This window comes from Penaeus japonicus, unplaced genomic scaffold (genome assembly GCF_977035675.1).
Source record: "Penaeus japonicus unplaced genomic scaffold, GWHDUDI00000001_assembly GWHDUDI00000014, whole genome shotgun sequence".
NCBI classification, from domain to species: domain Eukaryota; kingdom Metazoa; phylum Arthropoda; class Malacostraca; order Decapoda; family Penaeidae; genus Penaeus; species Penaeus japonicus.
In genome coordinates, this window is record NW_028234416.1 from 7,978,881 (window position 1) to 7,991,380 (window position 12,500).

At 38.3% G+C, this 12,500-nt stretch overlaps 1 protein-coding gene across 4 annotated transcripts in view; it reads right to left on the reverse strand.

The window, feature by feature from the left end:
• Nucleotides 1-12,500, reverse strand: part of LOC122264288 (uncharacterized) — a 459,197-nt gene that overhangs the window by 214,054 nt on the left and 232,643 nt on the right. For all 4 annotated transcript variants that reach the window (XM_086543877.1, XM_086543878.1, XM_086543876.1 and 1 more), the window contains one exon: nt 12,217-12,315. In XM_086543877.1, the coding sequence (XP_086400003.1) occupies nt 12,217-12,315 (99 nt within the window). The remainder of the gene's footprint in view (nt 1-12,216; nt 12,316-12,500) is intronic.

The following is a 12,500-nucleotide window of genomic DNA, read 5'->3' on the forward strand; positions in this document are numbered from 1 at the left end:
GCATATGTTAGCAGTCTTCATTCCTTGCATCCTACGTACAAGAGATACATCATAAAACACATTGCATATTGCAAAGGATCGTCCGTATTTACATCCGTCTACAGTCACTAATTGCGAGAATTATAAGGATGAGGATGTTAATGAGGATGAAAATGTTATGATGCAATGATAATGTCGATATTGATAACAATAAAAGTGCTAACACTGCTGCTACTAAGGATGATAGTAATGATAATAATAATGATAACGATAGATAATGATGATTATTATAAAAAACGATAGTAATGATGATGTTAATGATAATGATAATGTTGATAAGGATAACAATTATAATGCTAATGACGATGGTAATACTTATGATGATAATAACAATGATGATAATAATGTAGTAATGATAACAATGATAGTAATGATAATAATGATGATACTAATGATAATGATAATGATAATAACAATAACAGTCATATAATCATATACCAGTATTGTAGTTGTTGTTGTTGTTAACATCATTATTACCATCATCACCATTACACAACAAAACATAAATAAACAAATCAGATGTGAAAAGAACAAGAGAACAACAGCAAAACAAACAATAAAGAAATGAACGACCGAATGTATTTATTTTATTGTTTTTCTTATCTCGTCAACACGGCTCTGGGGCTAAGGACGCGACCTCGTGTAGGGAGATTTGTCGTTGTAGGCGGGGGAGATGGAGTAGAGGGGGTGGGGGGAGGGGAGGGGACGTGAGGGTGGAGTGGGGAGGGGACGGGAGGGGTGGGGGGAGGCGATGGGAGGGGAGAGAGGAGGGGATGGGAGGAGAGAGAGGAGGAGGGGGGGGAATGGAGTGGGGGGGAGGGATGGGGTGGTGAGGGGAGAGGAGAGAGGACGGGAGGGTAGGAGAGAGAAGAAGGGAGGGGAGGGGTGGGGTGGGGAGGGGAGAGAGGAGGGGAGGGAAAGGGTGGAGTGGGGAGGGGAGAGAGGGAGATAGGAGGGAAGGGGAGAGGGGAGAGGAATATGGGATGTGAAAGAGGGAGATGAGAGAGGGGAGATAGAAGAGGAAATGGGAGGGGAGAGAGGGAGATGAGAGGAGAGGGAATCAGGTTTGGGGTACGCCGAGTGAACGTGAACGAGGCCGGCGTAGAAGCGAGATGGGCGTAGTCCTCTACCGGGCTGGGTGGGATGATGGGGTGGGGGGGGTCACACCTTTCACAGCACACTCTTTAAAAGGGATAATAGGATACATCTGTCTCTCTCTCTCTCTCTCTCTCTCTCTATATATATATATATATATATATATATATATATATATATATATATATATATAGATAGATAGATAGATAGATAGATAGATAGATAGATATATACATATATATATATATATATATATATATATACATATATATGCATATATATGTATATATGTATATATATATATATATATATATATATATATATATATATATATATATATATACATATATGTATATATACATTTTCTCTCTCTTGTAACAACTATGTCTTCCTCTTTCTCCCTCCTTCCCTCCTTCTTTCTCCCTCCCTTCTTCCCTACCTTCCTCGCTCACTCTATCTTTATCTATTTATATAAAAAGCACATAATTGCTCTTGATCGCTAAGCTACCGGTGCTACGGTACCGTTGTAGGATGTTAGAGAGGGGCGAGGGGAGGAAGAGAATGCAAGAAAATATAGGAGAATAAAATTTTATGTGAAGGAAAGAAAGAAAATAGAAAATATACGAACAAATATGATGTGGAAAGGATATAAAACAATAAAGGAAAAACAACAACAAACAATGACCAAGAAGAGAAAGATACAAAAAAAAAAAAAAAAAATGTAAATAAACCAATTTTGAATAATCTTATACATCCATCTATATAAATAATATCCGCAAATCCAAGATTGTTAGTTTAATCGTCTCATCATTAAGTTGTATAGAAGATATACCATACAGCTGCATCTTAGCCTTGACACATATACGAAGAAAAACAATGAACGGTACTTGTTTCCTAACGCTAGTGCATGCTATGGATTCGTGTGTGTGTGTGTGTGTGTGTGTGTGTGTGTGTGTGTGTGTGTGTGTGTCTGTGTGTGTTCGTGTTTGTGTACGAATGTGTATGTGCACATATGTGTGTATGCGCATGAACGCGTGTTGGCTTTGATGTATATATCCGCCATCTTCACCCCTTAGCAAAACAAAACAGAAAGAAAGAAAGAAAAAGTAAAAGAAGAAAAAAAAAACATCCGAGGACAAATTAGAAACTAGATATGAGGGGAAACGAAGTACAAAAAGAGAGTCCACGGAATCCTTACATAGCACCGTTTCCCTTTCTCCCTCACTCCCCAGGGTCAGTCATGTGTGTCACACGACCTACCCCCGTTCCTCTCCCCTCTTCTCCCCCACCCACTCTCGATCTCCCTCTTTTCTCCACTTCTCCCCCTCTTCTCCTTTCGTCTCCATACCTATCTCCTCCTTCCTCCCGTCTCCCTCTCTTCTCTGTGCATGTCTTCTCCCATTTCTCGTTTCTCCCTCGTGTGTATATGTGTGTGTGTGTGTGTGTATACGCATATACATACATACACACACTCACACACACACACACACACACACACACACACATACACACACACACACATATATACTGTATATGTATATATGTATATATGTGTATGTATATATATATATATATATATATATATATATATATATATATATATATATATATATATATATACATACACACACACACACAACACACACACACAGAGACATATAATATATATATAGATAGATATATATAGATATATATATATATATATATTTATAGAGAGAAGAAGAGAGAGAGAGAGAGAGAGAGAAGAGAGAGAGAGAGAGAGAGAGAGAGAGAGAGAGAGAGAGAGAGAGAGAGAGAGAGGGAGAGAGAGAGAGAAAGAGAAAGAAAAAGAGAGAGAGCGTTCCCCCAATACATCGAAATAAAACAAACGAAGATAAAGAACTTAAATCCAGAAAATTTTATTCAAACCACCCCCCCCCCCACCAAAAAAAAAAAAAAAATACAGCAGCTGTTTCCTGTAATTGTTACCGCGGCGCCGCAGCTCAACGACCGAAGAGATAGATAAGGAAGGCGCGTGCATGCAGTGCTTACCCGAACGCTGATGCATGCAGTGGCTTGCTTTATATAAAATACCTTCACACACTCCATTTTGACCACTTCTATGTTGTTGTTTTTTTCTGTGTGTGTGTTTGTTTTCCTAATGTTTTTTTCGTAAAGTGTTTTTGTATTGATATTGTTATTGTTCTAGAAATGTAGAAATTTTAGAGATTGTTACGAAGAGGAGATATCGAGGACAATCTATCTTTGTTTGTTTGTTCTTTCATCTGACTTTTTTTTTTTTTTTTTTTTTTTTTTTTTTTATGGAGGCGTTATATGATAGCGAACATTTTAAAGCCTACATGCAAAAAAAAAAAAAATGAGGGAAAATGATAAGAGGAACAGGAAGGAGAAGAGGAGGAAGAGAAAGAAGAAAATGAAGAAGAAGAAAAAGATGACGACGACGAAGAAGACGAAGAAGATAAAGGAGAATAAGAATAAGAAACAGGTGATGTGAAAGGCACAGAAGATCGTAAGAAACAATAAAATATTACATGAAAAAAATAGAAGAAAAAAAGACAAATCACATGATTCACACAATTACAGATGATAATACCAGTAATAAAGATAATACTAAAGAAGAATATATAGAGCCTGAAGACTTGACTCACGATTTCGAAAACACCTGCGTATTTAATGACATTTGACAGCCGTGATTTCCGGCAGGTGCAAAGATATGCATGTCAGCTTCATGACACTTCTAACAACAGTAGGTCAGGTATTTTTAGAACACTATATTTTTTTCCTTCACGTTTACCTCAACGCATTGCATTGATTGCAACATAGTATTTTGACGATAAATGCTGCCGTGTCTTGAATTTCTTGCGTTCAATCATTATTGTTATTAATTTCTTATCATTTCGTGTTTCTTCCGATTATCTGTGTTTAATTTCTCTGTCTCTGCCACATTCTGCCTCTGTCTCTGTTTCTGCCTCAGTCTCTCTTTCTCTCTCTCTCTCTCTCTCTCTCTCTCTCTCTCTCTCTCTCTCTCTCTCTCTCTCTCTCTCTTTCTCTTTCTCTCTCTTCTCTCCTTTCTCTCTCTCTCTCTCTCTCTCTCTCTCTCTCTCTCTCTCTCTCTCTCTCTCTCTCTCTCTCTCTCTCTCTCTCTCTCTCTCTCTCAGTCTCTCTCTCTGCCTCTGGCTCTGTCTCTGTCTTACCTTAAACTCATGTATCGATCAGGCAATTTTATGGTGACGTCATAACCCAGCTGGTAATACTGCCCCCGGGCGACACCAGCTTGAGTTGTCAAGGTTATACTCTCACTCTTTCGGTGTTTTTCTCTCTCTGCCGTTATTTCTCCATTTTTTTACTTCTTTACACTTGTCACGTTCTCTCTCTTTATCTGTCTGTCTCTGTCTCTCTTTCTGTCTCTGTCTCTCTTTCTGTCTCTGTGTTTGTCTATTCTTCTCTCTCTCTCTGTCTCTCTTTCTGTTTCTGTCTGTCTACCCCCCCACCCTCTCTTTCTCCTTTTGCCAGTAGTATTGCGAGAAAGAGATAGATAGATAGATAGATAGATAGATAGATAGAGAGAGAGAGAGAGAGAGAGAGAGAGAGAGAGAGAGAAGAGAGAGAGAGAGAGAGAGAGAGAGAGAGAGAGAGAGAGAGAGAGAGAGAGAGAGAGAGAGAGAGAGAGAGAGAGAGAGAGAGGAAATGAGTACAGCTTAAAGAAAACATTGAACCATGAATAACAACCGAAGTAAAAAAATAAATAAATGAATGAATAAATAAATAAATAAGATTAAAAAATGAAAAAAAATAAAAATAAAAATAAAAACCAAAAACAAAAAGTAAAACGAAGTCAAACGAAGTGAGGAGTTCTAGCTGAACTTATTGACCTGAACTTTCTTTTCTTTTTACGCAGACCAGATGGTTATGGGTCAGCTCGTGACGTATGCAGGAAATCGAGAACAATACAGATCAGCTGGTGGCGTGTGGAAGTAGTTGAGAATAATACAGGTCAGCTGGTAGGGTATACATTACAGATCAGCTGGTGGCGTGTGGAAGTAGTTGAGAATAATACAGGTCAGCTGGTAGGGTATACAGATGGTCGAGGAGATTACAGATCAGCTGGTGGTGTCTACAGGTGGTCGAGGAGTAAGTATATCAGCTGGTGGTGTCTACAGGTAGTCGAGGAGTAAGTATATCAGCTGGTGGTATCTACAGGTGGTCGAGGAGTAAGTATATCAGCTGGTGGTATCTACAGGTGGTCGAGGAGTAAGTATATCAGCTGGTGGTGTCTACAGGTGGTCGAGGAGTAAGTATATCAGCTGGTGGTGTCTACAGGTGGTCGAGGAGTAAGTATATCAGCTGGTGGTATCTACAGGTGGTCGAGGAGTAAGTATATCAGCTGGTGGTGTCTACAGGTGGTCGAGGAGTAAGTATATCAGCTGGTGGTGCCTACAGGTGGTCGAGGAGTAAGTATATCAGCTGGTGGTGTCTACAGGTGGTCGAGATGATTACAGTGGCGTATGCGTGCGTCCGAGATTATGGATATGGGAACGAGTGTGTAGTTGTCAGAGGAGACAATAAAAAGAAAATCGTACGAAAAATAAAATCCGTAACTTTTGGAATGTAAACACTTTTTTTCAGGTAGGAAAACCAAAGAGGATTTTTTTAATCGTCTTTTTTTTTTCAAATCTCAATTTTTTCCTTATTCCAGTCACTATTTTGTTTTATCTTTTCTTCTTCTTCGTTCGTTTGTCGTTCGTGTTTTGTTTTTGTTAAGAAACGTAGTGTTATATACATCTAATATACATATTCATATAAGTCAAGGTTGCTATTTAAACATCCAAAAGAAATTAAAACTGGCCTTCTTAAGGTATGATTTTATTTTCTCTCTTTTACAACTATATCACTATTCGTCTATGCTAATCTCTGCCCCTACAGATAACAGAGATAAGAAATGTAAACATTATGGTCGACGGATTCGTAGCAGGTTTATCTGTGAGGAAGGGTTGGAGGTTGATGCTCTGGTATGACCTCCCTTGACCTCTGATGGAGACGAAGGAAGAAGGGGGGGAGGGGGGTCAAAGCCTCCAGAACTTTCGATTCTTGTGTGTGAAGAACGGGAAGGATCGCACAGTCTCTCTCTCTCTTATTCACTGTTTTTTTTGTCGTTCTCTCTGTCTCTCTTTCGTCCTCTCTCTCTATCTTTCGCTCTCTCTTTCTCTGTCTCTCTTTCGTCCTCTCTCTCACTCTCTCTGTCTCTCTTTCGTCTTCTCTCTCTATCTTTCGCTCTCACTCTCTCTTTCGTCCTCTCTTTATATCTTTCGCTCTCTGTCATTCTCTCTCTCTCTCTCTCTCTCTCTCTCTCTCTCTCTCTCTCTCTCTCTCTCTCTCTCTCTCTCTCTCTCTCTCTCTCTCTCTCTCTCTCTCTCTCTCTCTCTCTCTCTCTCTCTCTTTCTCTCTCTCACTTAAGAAACAAGTAATGCAATGAAAACAGACAAAACAATTACTCCACCCCAAAACAACGGAGCCATAAAACACACCCAAAATGACAGTTATCTCTTCAAAACTGCCAAACCGATTAAAAAAAAAAAGAAGAGAGAAGACAATAAACACTCATGATTCTGAACACCGCTGAACAACCTCTTCCCTCTGTGTTCACGCCCAAGGAACCCATAAGGAACCCGAGCATCTTGAACAACAAGGCTTCCCACACTCACTCCTTCGCATTCTCGTGACTGACAAAAGCCCATCAGAGAGGCCGACGGGGGCGCTTACACACATGGGGTGAGGTCGCTTCACGCACACACTGAGAAACAGACATAGATACAGACACATGTAGGTTTAAGTTCATTCATACTGATGGGTACATGTAGGCACAAGCTCATTCAAATAGATATGTACATACACACAGACACGAATACCACACGCACACAAAAGCGTAAGATAAATGCGCACACACAAAGATATTTCTCAAAGGGCAGAAATATTAGAAGTTGCATCAAATAAGTTCGAGAAGAATCGTATAGTCTTTCTCTATTATTCTTTTGAACAATTTGTGTATTTCCTCTTATCTTTCCTTTTATTTGTTAATATTCTTGAAAACTTTATAATCCGTCTCAAATCCGACCAAGTTTAAAAAAAAAACCGTTACATCCTAACCACAGTATATTTCTTACCACGAAAACAAAACTCTCTACAGTAACTGTAAACCATAAACAACAGTAAAAACAAAAACAAAAAACAAAAAAAAAACAAAAAGAAGAGAATGAGACAATCGCCACGGAGAGAAAGTCAAGGTTAGAAAGAATTACGGGCCATTTTTGAGCGCCATGACAGACAATCGGTGATATTGTGGCCGCCATTATGCTAGTCCGAAAGAGGGGCGTGCCGGCTCGGCTCTACCTATTCTTTATCATTTCTCTATTCTTGTTTTCTAGCTATACCTATTTTCTTCAATTTTTTTTCCCGATTATTCTTGATGAATATTTGTGATTTATGTGGTAGATTGTGATGTATCTGTTATAGATAAATAGCGTATTTACTGTAAGCGTTAACGAATTAGATACTATGTTCTTAACACAAGAAAGCGAGGATTGCGAACAAATGAACATCGTGAGTGAAGGAAGGTTTCTTCAAAAAATCTGAAAATGGTTACTTGGATCTTATTTTATTCTGTAGATTTTGTTTTCACTGTTATCAGAATTCTTCTTATTTTCATTATACTGTTATAATTGTCATCATTATTTCTGTTATCATTATAATTATTATCATAGTTATTGTTATCGTTATCATCATTATAATGATCATTATTGTTACTGTCATTACCATTATCATCATTTTTATCATTATTATCATTATCAATATAAACATTATCATTATCATTATTGTTATAATTAGTATTATCATTATCATTAATGATATTGTCCTCATTTTCATTCTTATTAGAATTACCTTTTTTGTTGTTATAACGAATAGAATTATCAATATGAAAATTCTCGCTGTTCTTCCATTACTGTATTACAAACATAACATTTTTCCTTTTAGCATAATATATTAACGCTATTGAGCCCATGGTTAAGAAATTATTCAAATTAAACAATTATCCTTGAGAATAATTCATAAACACACACACAAACACACACACACACACACACACACACACACACACACACACACACACACACACACACACACACACACACACACATACTCCCACCCACTCGTACACAAAGAGTAAGAAGATTTCACTCTATTCAAACTCCTTGAAGACAAACACACCGCCAGTCTCGTAGGAAATCTTGTAAGAAAGAAATCTGAAATCTGAAAATCTGGAATGCCGATGTCGCCCAGAAACCTTGTATTCCCAGTAGGAGGTTGGCATTAGGATTTAGGTGAAGGGGGGGTGGGGGGGGGGCAGAAAGAGGAGAGGGAGGGAGTGGTGTGAGTTTCTGGGTATATTACCCTTTCCTCTATTTCCGTTTTCTTTGTTTGCTTGTCTTAAATTATTGTTGTTAGACTCTCTTTATATTTCTTTCTTTCTGTCTCTTTCTATCTCTATTTATCCTTGTTTTTCCTTCTCTCTCTCTCTCTCTCTCTCTCTCTCTCTCTCTCTCTCTCTCTCTCTCTCTCTCTCTCTCTCTCTCTCTCTCTCTCTCTCTCTCTCTCTCTCTCTCTCTCTTTCTCTCTCTCTCTGTCCTTATCTCTCTCTTTCTCTCTATTCCATTATATCTCTCTATTTCGTTGTATCTCTTTTTGTATCCCTCTTCCTCACGAATCATCTCATAAAACTTTTTTTTTTTTTTTTATCTCAAATTCCAAGACAATTTATCAATCTTGCATTATACTAATTTCTAAAAAAAAAGAAAATAATAACGAGACTCCACCTTGGAGAAAGTGTGACGTCACAGATATCAGCAACCGGTCGCTTACACAAACAAATCGAAAACACGTAAACACAATCACGTGCGTAGAAGATTAAATAAATTGAGTGTGAAATTGGTGGCGGGTTAGGCCTGGGGTTTGGCCGGAAGTGGCAGTTTACGGTGAAATTGAGGGAAAATTAATGGTATGCCTATGTGGGTCTTGGGTAGAAGAAAGAGAGAGAGAGAGAGAGAGAGAGAGAGAGAGAGAGAGAGAGAGAGAGAGAGAGAGAGAGAGAGAGAGAGAGAGAGAGAGAGAGAGAGAGAGAGAGAGAGAGAGAGAGAGAGAGAGAGAGAGAGAGAGAGAGAGAGAGAAAGGTAGAGAGAGAGAGAGAGAGAAAGGTAGGGAGAGAGAAAGAGAGAGAGAGAGAGATAAAGAGAGAAAGAGAAAAAGAGAAAGAAAGAGAGAGAGAAAGAGAGAGGGAGAGAGAGAAAGAGAAAGAAAGAAAGAGAGAAAAAAGAGAGCGAGAGAGAGAATAAGACACCGAAATACATAGATCAATACACAAATTGGCATATCAATAAATGAACAGAAAGATTAAGAAAGTGAATACAACAAAAAAAAAAAAAAAAGAGAGAGAAAAAAAAGAGAAACGAAAAAAAGACCGAAACAAACATTCAAACAAACAAACAAAGAAAAAAAACAAGGATGCACACCTAACCCACTTCGCATATGACAAAAGACCAGGTTAATGGTGGTAATAACAACGCGTCTAAATGAGAAAATTGCTTTTTGTTGAGGCCAAAGAGATGCTTCGAGGTGACAGTGCCGTGGTAGGTAGGCCTATATCTCTCTCCTGTCATGTCGTTTCTTAAAATTCGTTTTATTCTTTTCTTTATCATTGAATTCTCATTATAAATCATTCCCTTTTTATTCATTTCTTTCATTTTTTTTCTTTTTTTAGTTCTCCCTTTTTTTCAAATACATTTTAATTCATTTCTTTATTGTTGTTTGTATGAATTCAGGAAATGTATGAACATTATGAATTAGATTGATCATGATGATAATGACATATAGATACGATAGTAAGACAAATACAATTATTATAAGATAATGATAAACATAAAGATACTAAGACATCAACAAAGATAATGGCAATGATGATAAAATAACATCAACAAATGTTCACCATAGTGGTAATAGTACTAAAAGTAATATTAATAATGACAATCATATTAGTGACGCTGATGACAACTCTACTACTGATAACGATAACAAAATAATGATCATACTAATAGAACTAACAACAGCAATGATAGAAATAAATGTTAAGTAGAGGAAGAAAAAAGAAGAAGAAAGAAATAGGAAATCAAGAAAAGCAGAAAAAAGTAGAAAAAAAAAGCCGTGAGAAATATCTTCAGGCTTGCTATAAGAGGTTTATTTCCCTTAGTATGTGTTATTCGTTTTTGCTTATTTCATTTTTCTTTTTCTTTTGTATGACAATCACGTCCTAAACACATTAATGGCACACACATGTATGCACACATTAGACTTAGAACATATGCACACAACACACACCCGCACACACCCGCAGCTGTATGCTGTACGAATCTTTTGTAGATGTACAAACACACATGTGCATACATGTGTTAAACGTACTCGTGACAACCTCATAAATCAGTTAATGAATATGCAAATTAACTGGGCTTTTACACACACACACACACACACACACGCACATGCTGTAAATCTTATGTAGAAATATGCATGTGTTAAACGTACTCGTGACAACCTCATAAATCAGTTAATGAATATGCAAATTAACTGGGCTTTTATATAATTTTATTCATTAACTGAATTGCTTTGTTTCTCCTCTTATATTCATGTTTATTTCCACACATCCATTATAAAAATTACAAGACAATTCTATTAAAATTACATACTATGCCTTTTCTGTCTCATCAAGTTGCAAAATATTTCGAAATTAGGTGATCAGTTCCCGTAGATTTTAACGGCGTTAAAACCATGTTGAAATACGGATATTAATTTGAATCTCAACTTTTTTTAAATTCTAATTCAAGGTCTTCATTTACAAGGAGAAGGTGATTGTTCACGTCTTGAAGAACCTAAGGAGAAGGCGATTGCTCACGTCTTGAAGAACCTAATTAGTGCTTACGAGTTTATATTCAAACTTGACCGCAAAACTTCTCTAATAAAGTGGCCGTTCCCATTAAACGGAGTTGTTATAGACCGTATTCAAGGAGGCCGGTTGCTTAAGCGGTTGTTGAATAAAACGTATTTCTATTTACTGAATTTAGTTTTCTTTTTTTATCAAATGAGTAAAACAATTATGAAGATAAATTAAATGAAAACTAATGACATTTGATGATTAGGACAACGACAAAAACCTAAGAGAGAAAGAGAGAGAGAGAGAGATGGAAAGCTGGGGAAGGAAGAGGGATGGTGAGAAGAGAAGGAAGTGAGAGAGCGGAGAGAGAGAATGAGAGTGGTTGAGAAAAAGAGAGAGAGAGAGAGAGAGAGAGAGAGAGAGAGAGAGAGAAAGAGAGAGAGAGAGAGAGAGAGAGAGAGAGAGAAAGATAGATAGATAGATAGAGAGAGAGATAGCTAACGAGAGAGAGAGGACAAGACAAAAGCTATGAAGAGGAGGAAAAAACGAAATCAAAAGTAACGAAAAGAAAGGGGAGAGTGAGAGAAGAGAGAGGAGGAGAGGAGAGAGAGAGAGAGAGAGAGAGAGAGAGTGTGAGAGAAGAGATGAGCGAGAGAGAGAGAGGAGGAGATGAGAGAGAAGGCCGCACCCTCCCCACCCCCCCCCCCCTACTCTAGCAACGAGGAGGGGAGATGAGAGCGAGAGGAGAGAGAGAGAGAGAGTAGAAAAGAAAGAGAAGAGATAGAGAGAGAGAGAGAGAGAGAGAGAGAGAGAGAGAGAGAGAGAGAGAGAGAGAGAGAGAGAAAGAGAAAGATAAAGAGATAGATAGACAACGAGAGAGAGAGAGAGAAAGAAAGAGAGAAAAAAAACGAAAATCAAAGATAACGAAAATGTTAGAGAAGAGAAAATGCGAGAGTCCGAAGTACCCTTCGAAAATGAAGGAAAAACCTGCAACACACTTACCCGGATGTCCAGAGCGGCAACTGCTTGTCCAGAGCGGCATGCATGATCGAATTCTTTGATCGGGGACACCACATGAGGTCGTCCCTCCTCGGCTGCAACACACTTACCCGGATGTCCAGAGCGGCGACTGCATGATCGAACTCTTGATCGGGACACCACATGAGGTAGTCCCTCCCCTCGGCTGCAAGTTGCAAAGCCGACATGTTCTGCAATGGAGAAAGGAGATGGATTGAGTTATTTTATATCTTTGGGGAAACATAGAGATTGTGGAGTGGTTGTGTGTGTGTGTGTGTGTGTGTGTGTGTGTGTGTGTGTGTGTGTGTGTGTTTAGGAGAATGTTTTGATACTGGAATGGTTTTGTGTGTGTGTGTATGTGTGTGTACGTGTGTGT